This window comes from Malaclemys terrapin, chromosome 3, assembly GCF_027887155.1.
Source record: "Malaclemys terrapin pileata isolate rMalTer1 chromosome 3, rMalTer1.hap1, whole genome shotgun sequence".
NCBI classification, from domain to species: domain Eukaryota; kingdom Metazoa; phylum Chordata; order Testudines; family Emydidae; genus Malaclemys; species Malaclemys terrapin.
In genome coordinates, this window is record NC_071507.1 from 21287053 (window position 1) to 21307601 (window position 20549).

At 42.9% G+C, this 20549-nt stretch overlaps 1 protein-coding gene across 1 annotated transcript in view; it reads right to left on the reverse strand.

The window, feature by feature from the left end:
• REL (REL proto-oncogene, NF-kB subunit) overlaps positions 1–20549 on the reverse strand; it is a 42259-nt gene that overhangs the window by 17893 nt on the left and 3817 nt on the right. Inside the window, exons 2-4 of the mRNA XM_054022728.1 lie at positions 15631–15773; positions 10712–10860; positions 6948–7039 (exon numbers count right to left, since the gene is read on the reverse strand). Of these exons, the coding sequence (XP_053878703.1) occupies positions 6948–7039; positions 10712–10860; positions 15631–15773 (384 nt within the window). The remainder of the gene's footprint in view (positions 1–6947; positions 7040–10711; positions 10861–15630; positions 15774–20549) is intronic.

Consider the following 20549-nt stretch of genomic DNA (forward strand, 5'->3'; position numbering starts at 1 on the left):
GCTGCTTAAGATCAATCTGCTACAAGAAAGAGTCTACACTCATTAATAAATGATTTTTCTATTAATTTGTCACTTCCGTGATACTTACACGTTTCAAGAGATACTCGATACAACTGCTGTAAAGAGATTCTTATTTATCTGTGACAAAAATAATAAAACCTGTAATAGCTCTCCACTTCTGCATCCATGCAGCTAGGGTGGAGACTAACAAAGAACTATAACTCCTGAAAGTTCCAAAACCATTGACTTCAGCAGGGAGCTCTAAATTCCATCTCTGTAGTGAAGCTTCAGACACAACTAGTTCCTCCAAATGTCTGTCCCTTTTTAAAAGAAAGGTGGAAAATTATGCTACCTGGAAACAGTAAATAGTATTATGGAACGCTCAATTTGAAGAGGTAGTAGGTGGACTATTAAAAAGTAACAGATCTTAAGAGAACATTTACAAATCACTATTTCAAATCTATATGCTGCAATTTGAGGGCACCATTTCCAAAAGCATTCGACAGTGGACTAACTCTGCTCCTACTGAAGTCAAACATTAGACCAATGCTGAGCGCTCTTTAAAATCCAATTCGAAACACCAGTGATTTTTGGGGTGGGGAAAACCAAATACAACAAAGTGATCAGATTAAAGCCAGGTCTACGCTCAAAAGTTAAGTCGACCCAGCTACGTTGCTCATGGGTGTGAAAAATCCACACTCCTGAGCAATTTAGTTAAGTTGAACTAACTGCTGGTATAGACAGCACTAGAATTCTTCCATTGACCCAGCTACTGTCTCTTGGGGAGGTGGATTAGCTACACTGATATGAGAACCCCACCCGTTGCTATACTATGTGTTGCTATGCCACTGTAGTGTTTTAAGTGTAGACTAGCCCTTAGGATAAACTTAAAATGTTTGTGACTTGAAAGAAACGTCTGGGGGCCTTTACAGATATGTTAACTACCTCAAATTATTTGGCAATCAATTACTTCAAATTAACTGCCCATCAATAAACTTGATATAAAAGAAGTCTAGTGGCCCTAAGTGGGCAGCTGCACTCTGTATAAACTCGTTTCTGGGTGGTATTCAGATGTAGCCCCAGGGTAGAGCACACTGCAGTACCCCAGTCTGGAGGTGATCCACAGGCATGGATCCCTGTGGCAATGTCTGCTTCTGAGGGGAATGGTTGCAATTTCTTTGCCAAGCGTAGATGAAAAATAGCACTCCTGGCTACTGCCTTCTGCTTGAAAATCAGGATCTATGGAATCTGGAATAATTCTCTACAGAAAAGTAGTTGGGTGATCAAGGGAAAGCTCTAAAAAGATGAGAACAGCACAGTTATCCTCAAGGAGCTCCTCTGCCATCAAAGGCAAGAAAGGCTGGAGGAAAATGGTCTGATTATTTTCAGCATGCTGGCTCAGAGTACAGTCACAGTGGCAGGAAGGACAAGCCACCTTGAGTACATGCCTATGGTCTCGGATAGGTACATAATCAGGGCAACTAGCCCATCCTGCAGCTGGAGCTGCTCTATTTTTAGTGAGCTAGTTCAATCAGAGCTAGTGGGAGTGTCTCCTGAACCCAAAGTTACATTTCCAGCTTAAAGTGTGGGCATACCCTAAGGCCTTGTCTACACTACAAATGCTCTGTTGGTACAGCTAAACTGGCAGAGTACCCAGTGGAGAGCATAAGTTGACAGAATGAGTTTTTCTGTCAGCACTGTAACACAATCCATCCACGAACATTAGCTACACTGACAGAACATCTTGTCAGCACAGTGCACCAACACTGAGGCTTTTGCTGACAGAACTATGTAGACTGGGGGTATGTTTTTAATACCCCTGACTGACAAAGCTATGCTGACAAAACTTTGTAGTGAAGACCAGGCCTGGCCTGGGAGGACTTAGGGGACCTGGGTTCAGTTTCTGGTCTGCTGCAAGGCTCCCTGGATGACCTTTGGTAAATCTGTTTAATTACACTGTGATGTTCTTTTGAAAATCCCACCCCTAATCCTTCTATAACTCAGTCCCCATCCTTAAATGGAGAATAATGCTTTGCTACCTTGCAAGGGTGTTGCTAGGATAAATCCACTAACTTGGGTGAGATGCCCAGATACTACGGTGATGGGGGGGCAAGATAAGCAGACAGAAAGGAATGTTCTGTGCCATTCTCTCACTAGAAATGTAGCCTCAAGAGTAGGGTTCTATGGAATTATGCATCTCTGGAGAGCTCATTTTTCATGCTTCTGTAAAATTAAACTGCAAAAATTCTGGGCCTGATTCATCACTGCGTAATTCCAGGTTCCTGGCACAAAAGTGAACCAACCCACTGGTAAAATCAAGACCTTTCTTTTTTACTGATACACTTAGGCCATGTCTGCACTAGTGAGTTTACAGCTGTACAGTTTTACTGATGCAGCTGCAGTGCTGTAAGATCGCACATGTAGCTCCTCTATGCTGATGAGCGAGAGCTCTCCCATCGACGTAATAAAATCACCTCAACGAGTGGCGGTAGCTATGTTGTCAGGGGAAGCTCTCCCGCTGACATAGCGCTGGCCACACCAGCACTTATGCCGGTGAAACTTATGTTGCTCAGGTGTGTGGCTTTTTCACACCAATGAGCGACATAAGTTTTGTGAACATAAGTAGTAGTGTAGACATGGCCTAAAGCTGCCAGAAGGACCAATACACTACCAGGTGAAATTATTTTGGGATTAAAGACTGAAGTTCTCTCGTGATGAGACTGCATAGGGAAAGTGAAAGGTTATTTGGCATATTGAAAAGAAGTATAGATGAGGCAGGTACAGCTTGTTAGATGTCACCATACCTGATTAATAGCAGACTCCTCCCTCCCACCCCAAGCAATAACATCAAGTTGATTTGTGGAAGCCACCCACTCTAGAACTGACGGGCAGGCAGCTCAGCATCTAACCTTAACGTGCATGGAAACTTCTGAGGCAGAAGGTGCCAAGCTGCCAAAAGGCCTTGTGCTGATTTTATGAAATGCAAAGTGTGCCGAAAGGGCTATGTTAAAAATACCAGCTTAAATTTACCAAGGGACATGTTGTACCCTTGGTAACTCACACAGAAGTTGTGTGCACATATTGCTGAGCAGAATTAAGCCTTTACCTCTCTAACAAATACAACTATAACTATTGCCCTAATGATCAAAAACTGTACTTCACTCACTAGGCCACATACATTCCCACTAATAACTATGGGTGCATTCTGACCATTCTGCGGCCAGCTCATACAGATTTAGGGCTAGACTCAGTGTTTACTCTCAGCCCTGTGTAAGGGATGGCATGTAGATGCACTGCCTTGGGAACAGCTCCCAAAAGACTGTGACTGAAAGAAACTTCTCTGAGACACAGTTCCTCCAAAATCCCTTTAGAGCAGGGGTTGAGAGTTACATTGCATCTGCCCACTACCAGATTCCACTTACTCCATCCCTCGCCTCCAGACTTGTGCAAAGTGGGGGAAATAGATGGCTCCAGCTACTCCCTGCGCCTCACTTGCAAGAGCAAAATACCTGGCATGCAGTCCCTGCTCTCCCCACATGCCTATGTAGGTCCTGCACTGTGTGCAGGGGGTGAAGTGAGGATTTTACATCCCTACAGGGCTACATGAAGTTAAGTCACAACTGACCCCTTTGAAGAGAGATACCTCGCCTTTCTGAAGGCAGAATTTGGCCCTATACACTATCAATGGGATTTCACTACAGCAACTACACTCTCTCATGATTTTATGTAGTGCCAATCACCATAAAAGCATCTAAGAAGCCAACTAGCCAGTAAAAACTAAAATTAATAGCAATTACTAAGTCTCTCTCTCCTCCACTCATATTAAAGCACTTCAAAGGGTAGGGAAGCATTTTACAGATGAGGAAACTGAGGCCCAGAAAAGCTATGAGGTCACACACAAACAGTGACAGAATTAGAATGGAAATGAGAACACCTGAGTCGCAGTCTCCTACTCTATGTAGACAATTTGGTCTTTAGACAAGCTTCTCTTCCTGTTTTCAATCTAACCTAAAAACTGGAACTGAAGAACCATCTCCAAGGGAATTTATCCAGCAGCTGTCAAACGAAGCTCAGTTAGATCTCTTTCTAAGCTTCAATTTAGCCACATAGTGTCTCCTTTAGCAACAAAAATTTTATGCTTCCAATTTTTTATACTAACACGCCCTCCCCCCCACTTCAAATAATTTGCAAAGCTTTCACTTTAAGCAAAAGTCCAAATTTCAGCATAAGATTAAACAGGAAGGAGTGTATGCATGAGAGTGGTGGTGGTGAAGGAATTCCTCAAGCAAATGTAATTGGGTGACCAGTGTGTCTCGCTTCTCTTAGTGGGTTTACCCAGTGTTAAACAAACTGGGAGGTTTTCATTCAGTGAATTCTCCAGTTTGAGAATTCAGGCTGATTGCTTCTTGTTGTTTTTTAAGGACCTCATTCCTTTAAATATCTGAGATATCCATTGCAGAGACTTCTGCTGTTTTGCACTTCACAAAATGTTCTGAAAGTTCCCTCTTAAAGATTCTCTCCTGTGCTAAAGAGAGGTCTTGTGTTTATTCAGTGACTGTAGTAGTAAGCCTTAGTGTAAACCAGTACTAGCAGCAGAGGAGTGCGGCAGTGAGGGGGCAGTGCAGGGGAGGTGGTCTCTGAGTGTGTGGCTCGGGTAGGAAAGTAAGGGGAGTTGGAGAGCGTGGTGAAGGGGAAGGGAGTCTTGCAGAGTGTGGCTGGCAGAGGGGCTGATGAGGGAAGTTGTGGAGAGAGTGACTGGGGTGTGTGGGAGGGGAGCATGACAGTCATGTGTGGGTGAGTCTGAGAATGTGACATGTGTAGGTGTGAGTGGGAGTTGTGGAGAGTGTGACTACTGTGAAGTGAGTGAGGGATCATCTGTGAAAGAAGAAATGAAGGACTGGTAAGAGGGGGCAGCAAAGAGAGGCAGAACAAAGGAGAAACTGGGGAGGACGCGGAAGTTTAATTTAGTAACTGGGGAAGGAAGTGGGTTCTCAAGCGTAATCAACCACTTAGTAGGCAAAACCATTACAAGTGAATGGGGGCCCTCAGCAGCATCCATTTGCCAAATTCTAGGGGGAAGCCTGCCATCGCCCGGCAGCCAGGAGGGTGGAGCACTCTTGGTTTCTCACACTGGACCCCTCTGGCTAACAGTGCTAATCCTCTGAGAAACTGTGCTGAAAAAGATTTTTTCCCAAATTCTTCACAATACAGACATAGTCTTCATTGCAAAGTTAACTTGAGTTATAACTTCGGTTCATAAAAGTTCATAAAATGTCACAATAACTTATAAATATCAATGAGGATGGGCAAAGGTGCAAGAGGGAAACAGAAAAACTGAATTAATCTAAACAAAAAGACCTGCTAATAGAACTCAAAGACAGTGTTAAGATGATGCTTGCTAAAAAAGCAGCGTAGACCAGAAATCAATGGACCAAAATTGATGAGTCAGAAATCAGACCTAACTGGTAAAAAAAAAAAAAAAAAAAAAAAAAAAAGAGGGAGTTAGGCTATTCCACCCATCATTTTATTTGTATTAAAAACTTCCCTCTTAGTGGCACACAGTCTTTGTCACTTCAAAACAAAATTACTTTAATGTTAAGGTATTGAAAGTCTAAATTTTTATTAACAACATTGTGAACTTTTTTATGCATAGATGGAATTTTTTTAAAAAGCTTAAAAGTTAAGCATTTAAATCCTTATTTAGGCACCAAGGTTGGTATTTTCAAGAGCATTTCAGCTTTTTTGACTTGTGGAAAGTTCAGTGGATCAGAAGGTGGTGTTAGCCGTGAATATAGAACAGGCTAATTGTTTATCAATTTTGTGTTTCTGTTTGTGCTGTTTTCACAGTGAGGATATTAAAGAGGCCACAGTTGTGTCTTTTACAGCATAAGACGGACATTTTAAATGTGAAACTTCTTCATAGAAAAATCTCTATGTACAAATCTGAATTCTTCTAACAGTTAGAGGAAACTAATCAAAGCAACAAGTGCAAGATGTCCACTCCAGCAATTTAAAACTATAAAATGGGAAGAAAATAAAGAAATAATAACATATAAATATGAACATCTGATTTCTGTAGAGTTTTTTTTAAATAATGGATTTTTATTCACCCTGTTTCAAACTGTCTGGGTCTGATGAATGCACACTCAAAAGTAAGTATTGTTCATGTGAATAAGGTTTTCAGGATTAGTCCCTTTAGAAATCCTTCTTCATCACCCATTTGAACCAGTCAGATTTGTGACATCACAAAATGCCTTGGCAATGGATTCTGATGTCAAATACATCATTATGCTTTTACTATGGGATCAAGCAGCAGCTGTAGTTGCAAGCAAGTAACTTGTTAAACCCAAATACCTCGAGAAACAAAAATATGCTTAGGAAACTTGGCTGTTATATTAACACACTCTTTTTTTTCAAGTTTGCCACACTGAAAGAGTTGTTTTTCAATGAGTCCTGGAATAACTGACTTACACATTTTCCTTGCCATATTAACCCTTCACACTTCAACTATAAAACCTCTCATTAAAGCGGTGTGTCAGCAAGAAACTGCTAATAGTCTAACTCAATCCATGCCTCCCAAGGCTGGCAGAGTTTGAGAGCCTCACTCATGGGACACTTGGAGGATCTCCTGGGGAAGTTTCCTCCTGCAGCCCAATGTCCTCAAACCAGTACCTTTGCCCTTGCTATCTGGCAAAGGAGACCATGAAGTTTCTGCTAGAAGTCATAACCTACTGAATAGGATAATCACAGGATGAGAGTGAGGAAGGAGGAGGGAAATAAAGAAGCTAAAGGGAAGAGATTTGGCAGCATCTAAAAAGCCTATATTTTAAAATACATCTCCATCAAAAGAGCAAGGGCATTATAATAGAAAGTGCTTGCAAATTAAATTGCTTTGGTGTCCAAGTTATTTAACATGCATTTCAAACTGTTCATTAACAGCTACTCACCACTGAATGGATTGATCTTTCTTGCGATTCGTGAACAGATTGATTCTTTCAGGTCTCTCTTTTTAACACACTGAATGCCCAAATTCTGAAAACTAGAGCACATGTAACAAAGTAATTAAAAAACAACAACAACAAAAACTATTTCACTTAATCACTGGCACAGATATTCAAAAGCTGAATTCTAATCCTCCTGGTAAAGAATCAAATTGTACATCTTTTGTCAAAAATATATCTTAATAACAAATTGTGTAGGAAATACAGATGACAAAAGAGCTTTGGAAAAGATGGTTTTATTTTTCCAAAATAAGGTTAATGATAAAAAGAAAAGAATTCTTACATAAAATAAAATAAAAACAGGGGAATATTTTTTCACATTAAAAAGAGTTATCACTGGAGTTTTAATATAGTAAACTAGCAATGCTAAAAATATATAGAGGACCAGTGTCTCAACTGGTGTAAACTGGCATAGCTACTTTGACGTCAGTGGAGCTACTTCAATTTACATCGGCTGAGGAGCTGACCCAGTGTCTCACACCAGGAAATGCAAATCTGCAACAGTATTTTGAAGCTAATTTTTATAAAGTTTGAAATCTCATCTAGTTATGGAAAAGTTCTAAAGAGCTATAGTTCCTCCTCATTTGCATATGACTACATCAAGTCAGCAAAGGAGGTGGGGGGAGTCCCCACAATTTGATTCTTTCCCACATGGAAAAACCATGACATCATCAAAGCAGGGTGGGGAAGTAGGAAGTAAGAATCTGAACACACTATAATATCACTAGAACACAGGAGGTCAGTTATGCCACCAGGTTCCACTGCGCCTCCAGAAGAACTGGCAATTCCCTTCCCTTGAAACCACACAAAGACTCTTTACTTGAGACATGCCTGGAGACTTCCTGAGACACTCCCTGATCACGTAGCATCTGTCTCCCTCAACGATGGGCCAATATTGCCCTGCAAGTTCCTCAGTCCCATCCTGCTATCAGTGAATCCATCCGTTTCTACAGAAATCCAGTCATTTTCCTTCCCCTTCTCTTCCCCTACCCCCACCACACTCTAAGGCCATACTGCAGTTAGAGAACTAACTCACTGAAGGACTAATATAGGCCTCATTTAATAGAATCATAGAACTGGAAGGGACCTTGAGAGGTCATCAAGTCCAGTCCCCTGCACTCATGGCAGGACTAAGTATTATCTAGACCATCATGGACAGGTGTTTGTCTAACTGAACTGAATTCTGATTTTTAAAAAAATGCAGTGTTGTCTCATGATTTAATTAGATGACTTTGGTTCCATTTCTGGTTTCCAGTATTTAGGGTTTGCAGAGAATATTACAATGCACTGCTATTGCTGTATCATTTTGTTGTCTAGGGACAACTTTTTTTAGGCCTCATCTACACTACAAATGCAATTGTTTTGAGGGAAACACGGATAGAATACAGTTGTTCCCCCAAACACAGTTAAAGCATGTTTCAGTGGTATGGATGGGATCTGGAACATGTCCCCAAATTATGATTTGACAGCCCAGCGCTTTCGAACAGTTTGGAGAGAGGGTTAAGGTACCCCACATACTACAAAATAGGGGGACAACTATACTGGGGGACAACTGTGTTGTAACCGGTTGTGTTTGTAATGCATACAGGGAGTTGGAGAAAGTTTGACGCCAACTCAGAAAGCAATCTAAGCACACAGCACTCTAGGCTCTGCCTGTTGTACTATCAGAGCACTGTAAATTATAGTTGTCAATTAAATACATATGAAAAATCAGCCTCTAACAAAAACATTATCTGCTACATAAAAACTGACTGCAATTATTCTACTGCTGTAGATTATTCATAACTATCAAGTACCAGTCATCTTGTGGGCCAAACTGGACTTTTAAACTAAAAGCTCCTTAACCAATGGGTTCTCAAAACTTACAAAGTCTGACCCTTTTCTAAAATATGCTTGGGTATCACTGTGAAAGTGACTGGCCAGTGACCATATCACTGACCCTGAGCAGAGGGCTGGAGCAGGAAAGAAAAACTGATTAGAATGCATAGCAAAATTAGGCAGGACCACTTCAGCACCAGCTGAGTGGCAAGGAGCAGGGAAAACAGAAGGGGTGGGGGGGAGGAGCAAGAGGAAAATAAAGGGAGAGACATATTAAAACCAGTATATCATCAAAGCAGGGTAGTAAAAATCTTAACACAGCGATAGTCACATGTGCACCAGTATAGTCACTCTTGGACAAATCCTGTCCCTGCCTGGATAGCTGCAGAAGGCCCTGTATATCCTAACATAGTGGATATACAGCGTAACAGATCACAGTCTGGATCCTGGTGTATTAGTTTTATTTTCTCACCAGTCTCCCCACTCTACACAGTCTAGTTTGTAATCATTTTGTTTTCTCAAGAGAAATAATCAATTTCCAATGTTTAAAGACCATAAGGAGTGAACAGACACAGTTGTGAATTCTTCTATAGAGAAATGACCAAAGTCCATACCTCCTACAGTATGTCATGCTTTTACCTTTATCTTACATGGCATAGATATGTTTGTTAGCAACTCTGTTGCATGCAGCAGTTAACTGAGATGTTCATAACACCCTAATGAGTAGCTATACCAGAATTAAATTGGAGCTGTGCCTACTTACACCAGGGCTGATATGGTTCAAGTGGTGACTCCTTTGCTGCTGAGACTTCTCTACAGAGTCTCACAAGATATAGTTTTTAGTCCACTGCTCTTTTCCAACTACTGTCTCCCTTTCAATCATCTTATTTCTATCTTTAGCCATAGCTAGCCCATTTATGATGGTACATATCTTTCAACAAATTTAGGCCAAGATTTTCACAAGTGACTGGTGATTTGGGGGTGCCTAACAGGAGACACTTTGAAGTGACCTGATTTTCAGAGGGTAGGTGGCTCAGTACTTTCTGAAAGAGGCCTGATTTTCAGAAGTCTCAGGGCCTTGATGTCCATGCTGAACAGACAGGGCCTCAGTATTTCGTCTTCTCTCCAAAATCATACACACACAATAATATATTTTAGAATGATCAAGGGCTGAGATAACCTTGCTGGGATCCTCTAATCCAGTGCCCCCAAACACCTGGCCTGCTTGATTTATCTATGGGCCTGCATGACATTTAGTGTTATAAGTGTTAATTTAAAAAATAAGGTGGTTGCAAAGATAACGTTCCAAATGTGAATGCAGTGTTAATCAATGCAGAGTTGTCTTCCTGAGCCTACAGAAAGCCTGAAACAATTATTTTGAAATTATTATTACTCTCCTAAACTCCATTAATTTCCTTGGAGTGTTGATTCTAATGATGACAAATTAAATGTCATCATTACCTATTTCACAGCTGATCATTTTAGTACATAGAGTGGGAAAGGGCTGGAAGTCAAGCCCACAAGAGGTGGGCTTTAGGAGCTGCCTAATAGGAAATGCAGAGGAAAGAAAAGAGAGAGAAATAGAGGCAGGAGGATGGGAAAGGAAGAGACTAAATAAGGTACTGAACAAATAGCACATTCCGAAGGCAAAAAAACAGTTCTGGGTGTTAAAAAACAGTTATAGGGTGCCAGGGATGATGTGTGTCTGTCAGGGATGGGTTAGAAGAATACACAGGGGGGAGAGAACTCCAGCTCTGGCAAGGAAATCATTCCAACTGTCCTTTCAGTCTGGTGGTGGGATTTTAACAAAGGTTTCCTGGTTGTCCCCAAGAGCCTCTCCAGCACATCACTAACATTTTTAGTCTAAAACTCAACACAAAACTGCTACTTACGATAGGACTCTGCGATCTCGTCCAAATTCTGCTTCATAGTAGCCATCCCTACAGTCTTTTCCAACCAGGTCATGAGGGTGCGGCTTGTAGGGCTCATTCTTTGTCACTAATGTAATCCTTACTTTCACTTTATCATCAAAGTTCAGAATCTGCAAAAATGTAAAGAGAAATACACTTAAATTCTAAATCACATCTGTCTAAAAGATTGCATAATTTGGATAGTGGACAGGTGACACTGACAAGGTCCTATGGATAAGTGGGAATAACAGTTTGTCTTAATTGTTGCACTAGAAATGAAAACCCAACCCTTGTCTCCTGAAAATTCAGAGGCTGTGTTTCATCAAATTACCATTCATTTCACACTGAAAGCCAGAGATGGAACAATTACAAATAAAAATATACTGTATTTCAGCCATTTGTCTGACAAAATATAGATATCTGAAACGTCCAGAAAGAATTAGGCTTTTATTTGAAAAAATAAATCACATCATTAGCCAGCCTGGCTAAGTTACAAGAGGTTTGTAGTCAAAAAATTCACTGGTCATTGTCAAATTATTGATTTCTTTTACATTTTAATTCTTTCTACTCCATGCAGTTGTGAAAACAATGTCTCTCTAATCTCGACACAGAGAACTCTCCATAGGCCTGACTTAATGTCCCACTAAGTCAGCAGGTGTATTTACGTTGGATCAACAGACTTTCAATCAGGCTCTAGAAGCTAAATTTGCCCCTGTGCAGAGGGCCTAAAGTGCTGTGTAAGCTTCATGCAGACACTTTGCGTGGGGTGCATTTTGCCCTGATGTTACAAGGTATATTTTATTACCATGCCTGTAGCGAGGCGGTGTGGTTCCCCGCTGCCCCAGGGAGGGACGAGCCTCTCCAGACACCAAAGTGGGCGGAGCTAGTGAACCCAGCGCCTGCCCCCCAGAGGTCAAGGCGCAGGACAGGAAGTATAAAAGCCCAACCCCAGAGCTCACTACAGCCCCAGCCGCCGGAGAAGCCAGATGCCTGTGGCCTAGCTCTCGGTTGGGAGACTCCTGCAATTGGTGACCAACCCGAGGACTGGCCAGACCAGCTGAGGCCTGATGCTGACCAGACCCCGGAGAAGCTGTTAAGCTTGCCTGTGGCAAGTTACCCAGAGGAGCTGCCAAGCCTACCGCTCACCGGCTACCCTGAGAAGCCTATGGTGCTTGATTCCTTGGAGGACACTGTTCAGATGCAGGTACCTCAAGAGGGGGAGGTAGGAAGTAGCCTGGGGGCAGCCGACCCTAGTCTGGCTGCAGCACACCCAGAGCCCATGTCAGTGTGTTGCGGCCAGGATTCCCACTGACACAGCAACGGGTCTTCTGCCGCTGCTAAGGCCCCGGGCTGGGACGCAGTGGAGTGGGTGGGCCTGCGTCCCCCCGCCATCCTACGTGCGGGTGGCAGTCTCCCCCTCTCCCAGGCCCTTTGGAGCCAGGGCCTGGGCCTTCTGAACTTACTTGTTTGCTCAGCCCGTCTGAGGGCCTGAGCCATAGACTCCATACTGCCCACCCAGGGCCTGGGCCTGCTGTTCACTGTTTGCTCAACCCCTGCCTAAGGGCCTGAGCCTCCCTCATTCCCTCCTCATTCATGCTCACACACTCTCTCTCTCTCATCTGGTTCATTTCTCTCAGCCTTCAGATATGTCACTGTCTCCTCTTACCCTAAGAATAATCCCTGACTCTCTAAGCCCCTGCCTGAGTGCCTGAGCCACTGACGAGCCACTGCCCCCGCCCTGAACCAGGGCCTGGGCCTGCGGAATATAACTGTTTGTTTGCCTCTATCATTGCTGCGGTGTGAAACCCCGCAGCCCGACTAGTTCCCCAACCCAACTGAACAGACGTAGCGAGGTGATGTGGTTCCCCGCCGCCCCAGGGAGGGACGAGCCCTGGCTGAACCCTTCTACAATGCCTAATTTTCATTACAAATACATCCGATTCCGCATTCAGGACCACACAGGGACTCCCACTGAAGGGGAAGATTCCGCTCTTACTGAAATCAATTGGAGTTTTTCCATTACTTCAATCGGAGTTGGATTAGGCCTATTAGTTGATCCAAAAATGGTAGGATCCCTTACACAGACGAGATTCCCATCTGTTGAAGCAACAGGAGATTTTTCCCAAATAGCATATGCTGTACAGGACCTATAATGTTAACATCATTACAGCTTTGAGCCATATGTCCATTTTAAGAGAAAAGACCCTCTTGAGCTTTTGGCGAAATGTTCACACACTGTGCATAGAGCTGCAGAAAACCTCCCTCTCCCACTAGGTTTTTTAGGACAGTTGTGAACCTAACTCCCAGTGCGCTTCAGATACGTTCACCAAATTCTGCCTTCAGGCAGATAGCTCCCAGTGAAGTCAGTGAGGGTTATGTGGGTGAATCTAAGGGCAGAGTTTGGCCTAAACTGATTGAAGTGTAACAGCTTGAAAACGTATCTGACAGATATGTCAAGGGAAGTACATTAACTGTGATACTAGCTCTCCTCCTCTACTTCCCCTGCCTCACAACAGTTCCATTTCTCTCTCAACCTTTTCTTCCTATACCCCTCCCCCAAACCCCCGGCCATGTCTGAGGATGAAGCATTCATTGTATTCTTTTTCTCAAACCTTTTGTCTGATCCTGGTCTCCATAATACTCTCGAACCTCCCTCATTCCCTCCTCATTCATGCTCGTTCTCTCTCATCTGGTTCTTTCTCTCAGCCTTCAGATATGTCACTGTCTCCTCTTACCCTAAGAATAATCCCTGACTCTCTAAATACTTACCCCTTTCCCCCACCTCCTCTTCACACCTAAGCCCTTCAGCATCCAGCCAACTCTTGCTGCTTTGACTTCCTTCCCTGCTAACTCTCTCCTTTAATCTTGCAATCAGATTTTCACCTCTACCATCCCACTGCTCTCACTAAACCCACGGGGTTCCTCTCTACTCTCACCCTCCTTGACCTTTCCACCTGTGGTGGCGGCTGGTTCTCTTTGCTGGTAGTCAGTTCCAAACTCCCACCCCTGGCGTTGGAGTGGAAATCCCACCTACAGCCTTTGGGGATGCAGGAAATCACCCAGAAATCACTCCGACACTGCTATTGGTAACACACACAGCTTTGTCAGCAGCAGTCATCTTGAGCAGCCTACCATCCTCACCCCCCACCCCCTCCCCCGTGCTCTCAGACACAATCAGGGCCTCTTTCCTTTCAGGCTCTGGCTGATCCTCAAGTGCAGCACTGTGCAGGGTCACAGGGGCCACATGCTCAGGCCACTCCCTGGACTCAGCCTGTGTCTCCCTGCAGCAGCACATGCCCTTTCTAGCAGCCCATCCAGTCCCTTTCTCTTCTCCAATTGCAGGAGAGCCAGCAACTCACAGACAGGGTGGGATTTCCTGCCAGCTCTTTAATCAGTCAAAGAGTGGGGGAGGCTGGCACCTCCTGTTTGCTCATTCCCTTGCCAATCAGAGCTCCAGGGACAGGGTTCCATTTCATTGCACTGCTTCTGATCTGTGATGTGGAGCGGAATACTGCTGCTTTCAGCCCCATTGTCCACACATCATCCTTCTTAACTCTCGCTCATCTCCAGGGGCTTTTATGCAGCTGGCACACCACCTCTCTGACAGCTCCTTCAATGTCTGCTTTAAAGACTCCATCATCTCCCCTTTTTTCCTCTTCACTAGAATGCCACAAGATTATGTCCTTGGGGTGGGTGGGTGTGTGTGTGTGTACTGTATATATAACCCCTACAGGATCTTAACCCCTCTCATGGTTTCAACTATTGATGACTCCCACATCTACCTCTCCCCTCCCCATACCCTGATACAGTTCTTCCTGGATGTCCCACCATCAATTTAAACACAACACAATAAAACTGGAATTCACCTACCTCCCCAAGTCCTCCCCTCCCTTCTCCATCACAGCAGATATTTCCATGTCCCTTCCCATATCCCAGGCTCACAAACTCACATTCCTTCATCCCACACATTCAGGCTGTTGCTAAATCCTACCGCTGTTTCCTTTACAACAGATCCAAAATCCATCCATTCCTTTTCATCTCTACTGCCCAAATCCTTGATCAAGGCCTGGACATGTCCTGTCTAGACTACGGTGAATCTCTTCTCTCCGAACTTCCGGACATCTACCTTATTCCCATTCAATCTATCTATAATGCAGCTACCAAATAATCTTCTGCTGCTCTGACCACATCACTCCCCTTTCTCAACTACTTTATTGACTGCATCCCTTTCCACCTCAACTTCAGATTCCTCATTGGGGTTTTCCAGGCTCTGTACAGCTGTACCTCCGAATCACTGGTTATATGTATCTATCTATTTGATCCCCACATTCCCTCAAATTCACCTCACCCCAGGCTCCCTTTGTTCCCATCTGCAACAGGCACTTCTGTGCCTTCTCCCATGCTACACCCTGCAGCTGGGATACCCTTCCCAAATCCTGTATCCCAGACAACCTCCTTCAAAGCCCTCCTCAGAACCTGCAATCAGTCCTCTAGTTAACTCCCCCTCAATTGTTAAAAAACATAGTTATGCAAGTACCCAGAACAAACAAAAAGCTAAGAACAAACCTGATCCATCCTGAACAACCCAAGCCACCAAGTAAGCATACTCTGTGTCCCTTCCTTCCATCACCCTGGTTTGTTACCTTCCTCTGCAGCTTGTCTGACTGCTGTCAATTTAGACTGTAAGCTTTGCAGAGTAGGAACCAAGAGCCTTATTCTCCACTTTGTTATGTTAGTTGTTGTAACTTCATCAGCTTCAGTGAAGTTATGATCGAGAAAGAAAACAAACAAAAAAGCAGGATTACAGAATGGAGAATCAGGGCCCTTATTTACCGTGTAAAGTCCCAGGCACACTTGCAACATGGTGCAATGTAAAAAATAATTATGGATAACAGTATTACCTCTACAGAGGGATATGTCTTATTGCTGTCGGTACTACGTTCTCCTGGAATGCTGCCTGCTGATCGTCCTTCACATTTGTACCTGAAACGCATGCCTCTCTGCCTGGGTTGCTCGAATATTTCGACACAGGGTTCAGACCCACCTTTAGGAAAATGAAAATGTTTAAGGTTACAACACAATACAGCCTAAAAAGCAAAAGGAAGGGTGGCTTTATGGTTAAAGCACTGGACCGGGATCTAGGTTCTACTCCTGGATCTTCTACAGATTTCTTGTGTGACCTTGGGTAAATCATTTAGTTTATCTGTGCCTCAGTTCCCACTCTGTGAAATGGGGGTGATAAATCCTTTCTCCCACTCATCTGTCTTATATATTTAGACTGGCAGTTCCTCATGGCAGGGTCTGTCTCTTACTGTGGGCTTGTCTACATTACCGGCAGGATCGACAGGCAGCAACTGATCCAGCGGGGGTTGATTTATCATGTCTAGTCTAGACGCAATAAATTGACTGCTGAGCACTCTCCTGTCAACTCCGGTACTCCACCAGAGAGAGAGGCGCAGGCAGAGTTAACGGGGGAGCGTCAGCCGTCAACTTACCACAGTGAAGACACTACGGTAAGTAGATCGACTTCAGCTATGCTGAAGTTGCGTAACATAGATCAATCCCCCCCTCTAGTGTAGACCAGGCCTGTGTGTATGAACACAATGGGAGCCCCAGAGGAGGAGACTTCCAGGCACTGCTGTAATATAAATAATCATTAGTAGGGTTCCCTCCCCATGGAGCTCAGTTTCTCTTCGATAGTGGTGAGGGCTTGTCTGCTGAAAAATTATTTCATAATGTCAAAATGAATAGATCATTAGTCCAAGGGAATGGCTGAAATTTTTAACTATAGTACATTTTTCTGAATGCAAGTCCCCGCAAAATGAAGGTGTTTCCTCTGAATCGATTGATTTAGTTCCTACTGCAGTGAAGCAATAAATTCTATGCAAATTAGGCAAAAATCCCCTAATGCTTTCAGTTTCTTTACTGTGGTCCCAGATATTGCATTGCTATACTTTGAGCTGTCCACTTCCCACAGGAGCCAGCATGAGCAGCAAGGGCTCTCACAAGATTTTAGTAAAGGGCCCAATGTGTGAGAAGGCAACTTTCAGGGAATGGGTGTCAGGAGATGGTGGGGCTGACATTAATTAAGGCTTTGGAAAGATCCTGACTTAGCAGGAGTCTACATACTTTTTTCAGGGTGACATTCACCCTCTGCTGAGGGCCAGGACAAGGCCTGGGCCCCACTTAAGTCTAAATACAGTGAATTCCACCCTGACTCACAGCATCGAAAATGCTAACCAGTCAAGCAGTGACATAACAGTCTAGTGGTATGTGAGCAGCAAATACTGGAGAAGCAAAAATGAATAAATAAAAGGTTTAGTTTAGAAACTGAATTATTTTAGTTGGTACACACACATGGTCAAATTCTGCACTGACTTATACCTCATGCTCATATAACAACATCCTACACAGACAAGCAGGATGTGCATTACAAAGAAGCAGGAATGGTAATAAGGCACAGTTAAATACATTTGGGAGCAAAGATCCTATGGCATGTCAGCAAAACAATGTTGGAACTTCAATTGTTGTTCCCAAAATAGATATTAAAGAGATAGAAGATCCTCTCATTCCTTCCCACATATATTTTGGACAGTTCTATAGGAGTTTTTGGGGAGAGATACACTTCAGTATTAAAACCTTTTGTTGCTGCCAAAATGGCTTGTATTGGGACTCACCAACCCAAAGCTTGCTTGTACTAGTTCACAAGAATGTCATTTCCTACTAGATTTGTTGGGCCCAAAAAGTTTTTTATTGCAGTACTATAAATCACTTAGCTTACTCCACTTTCCTGTTCTAGGAGTTAAGTGACACAACAGCTCTTGAAAGAATGTGTAAGAGAAAAGAAGAACTCCATCTGTGTGACAGCATATTGACCTTTACTTTTATATTGATAGATAGCTATGGAATGGTGATGTGCATAGAAGTTCTGTTGCTGGCTGAGGGGGAAACAGTCTTTACATCAAGCTGGATGTCTTTCTAAAAGATATGCTATAGCTCAACCAGCAGCTATGGGCTTGATGCAGGAACCACTGCTGAGGTGCTTTGGCCTGTATTATGCAAAATGTCAACTAGACGATTATAATGGTCCCTTCTGGCCTTAAAATTTATTAATCTATGAACAAAGCTGGAGACAATTTGGATGTTTCTAAACTGGGGAAAGGTACCAAAAAGTTTCACAGTAATCTGAACATTGTCATATCTGTGTAACCCCATCAGCTCAACCAAAGAGAATTTTCTCTCATGTCTCTAGTTTCCAAGATTCCACTATTTCATATTTTGTTGCCAAATCCTTTTGGAATGACAGAATGAGCCTTAACATTGTTTTTAGCCAACTGCTCATAAAATGGAAGTAACCAAATATGCCACTTTCCAGCCAGTGAATGTCCAGGTCAACATCTGACAACTTTAGAAATGACATCAGAAAATGACCTGACATATTCAATACATGCTGGCCATCACCCTGGCTCCTGTTCTTTTAAAAGGACTGTCCCTTTCCTAAGCTCTGCCCCTTCTTGAGGTATGCTTTTGCACATGCTGTCTTCTGGACAGAATAAGCATGACTAGCCAGAGAAGAATAAATCATAGAAACAGAGATGGTAAAACAAAACAAAAACCCACAAAAACAAACCAGGAGTGACTTCAATGGGAGATCAGGTTTCTTAGCATCTCACCGAATTGGGCCCATAAATTGTGTGCAAATGTCTCTCACACACTCAAAACTACTTATACTTGTCTCACAAGCATAGTCCAGTGGTTGGGGCACCATAAAGGGAGTCAGGAGGCTCTACCAATGATCAGCTCTATCACCTTGGGCATTATCACTTAATCTCTCCTGTGCTTTGGTTTCCTCATCTATAAACAGAGATAAAGATACACACTTTTGTGGAGCACTTTAGGATCTATAGATAGAAGTTGCTATATATGTGCTAAGCATTATTATTAAAATAAAGAAATGAGTATCTATCTAGGGAATTATAAAGTGCCTAATCATCATGTTACTTAGAAGATATAGATATACACGTATGTGCGTGCAAATATACGTAGATGTGCCCACAACCCCACCCACCCATGTCACCTGTCAAAGCCATATAGAGTCTTGTCAGTTATGACTGTTTTATAGCAATTGCTTCAAGGACTTTAATATCTCTACTGTAACCTATAATTTTACCTTCAATATACACGTCTAAAGGGTTAGTGTCTCACCCTCTGATGATATCAACTGCATTTTAAAAGTCAGGCCTCGATTGTCTTTATGCAGGTTTAATTTGTGGTTGAAATAAAGGTTACTTAAGTCACCCCCACTGCTTAACAGTAGGTGTGTGCTTGTGGGAAAGCAAAACCCAATGACGCAGTAACCTCCAGAGATTAGAAATTAAACAATTTTAATTTGATTTTCTTTCTTGAAGAACCAAATCATCATCTACAGCTTTACTAAACCAGGCACCAGTAGACAAGAAACACAAAAGGGTTTGTGTGAACCAAGGCTCATGGAGACGTAGAATCATCACTCTTTGTAGTAATACTAGACATCCATTTCTTGTTCCCATTTTCTGTAAATTAATGTGCTCTTGCCAAAGCAACACAGCTAAGACTATTTCACAATCCCCACTCACACAGACAAAGGGCCTCCACACAGGAACATGTACTTTTTAGAGTAGAAGAAATATAAACTACATCAAAAGCGGACATTCTTGCAATGACAACGAGGACTAATTCTGGAAGAGTAATATGCTGCTTAATTACCTTTAGTTAACTACTGAGACATGAAACTGAAATGGAAGTATCTTACAAATCCATATTAAAGGAAGTACTAATAGTTTTATTTGTACTTATGTTTATTGGCCGTAGAATTATTGTGCTCTGTATCCCAGCATGCCTATTTCTCTTTTTGTTATGATACTGCATTTGTATTTGCATGATTGCACTGAAAACTGCAATACATAATTCAAAAGAAAATGAGAGGTAAATTCTCAATGACATTAGTGGTAGAAACTAGTGAAACCATCAATGACAACGTGAGTACAGCAAGGAATGAAAATTACACTGATTCAAGATCTGGGACTTGATTCTGTATCAGTGACAAAAAAAGCATATCTAAACCGAGAAAGCACAGACAGTTTAAAGTTAGATACACCACCAGCCATCGGAATTAAAACTAAAAGATGGAAGTAAATACTGATTTCCCTGTCTACCATTAGGAAGCAGGCTCTTTACCATGACTGCCAAAGAGCTGATGCAAAACTGCAGCTGTGACTGCAAAGGGCTTTCAAGGATTGGATGCTCTGCCTTTGACTAGAATACCTAATGCCCAAGAACATGCAATGGAAACACGGAAGGAGAAATATGTGCAAAGCATTTGTCTTGAAGTGAGGATTTGTATTTGCAAGTGGAATTCCTGAGTTATCTGGAGAAGTCTGCTTGGACCTCAGTGATGAGTTCAGGGAAAGGTGAAGAACGAAGGGAAGTTGGCTGCAACATACCATGCATCTTTCAGTGCACTGTAGGAAAAACAACTGGATCATGGAATCAAATGTTGCCTCCAACTAACAGAGCCACAGATTCCTCTGCACAGAGGGCACAGGCTGTGTGAAGAGTCAATGCCATGAGACTGCAATTCTGGCATTCAACTGGGGAGTGTTCTATGGACACACACTCTGATGCAGTATCTGGAGTGTGTGAATGAGGTGGAGGCAGGGCACAGAGTGGTGGGAGTTTGACTATCAACAATGCAAAGTCACTACACAAAATCCCAAGGCAGTGGGGTACATTAGGTATGGACATTATGGTGGCACCGTTGGGAAAATTCTGCCCCTCCAAC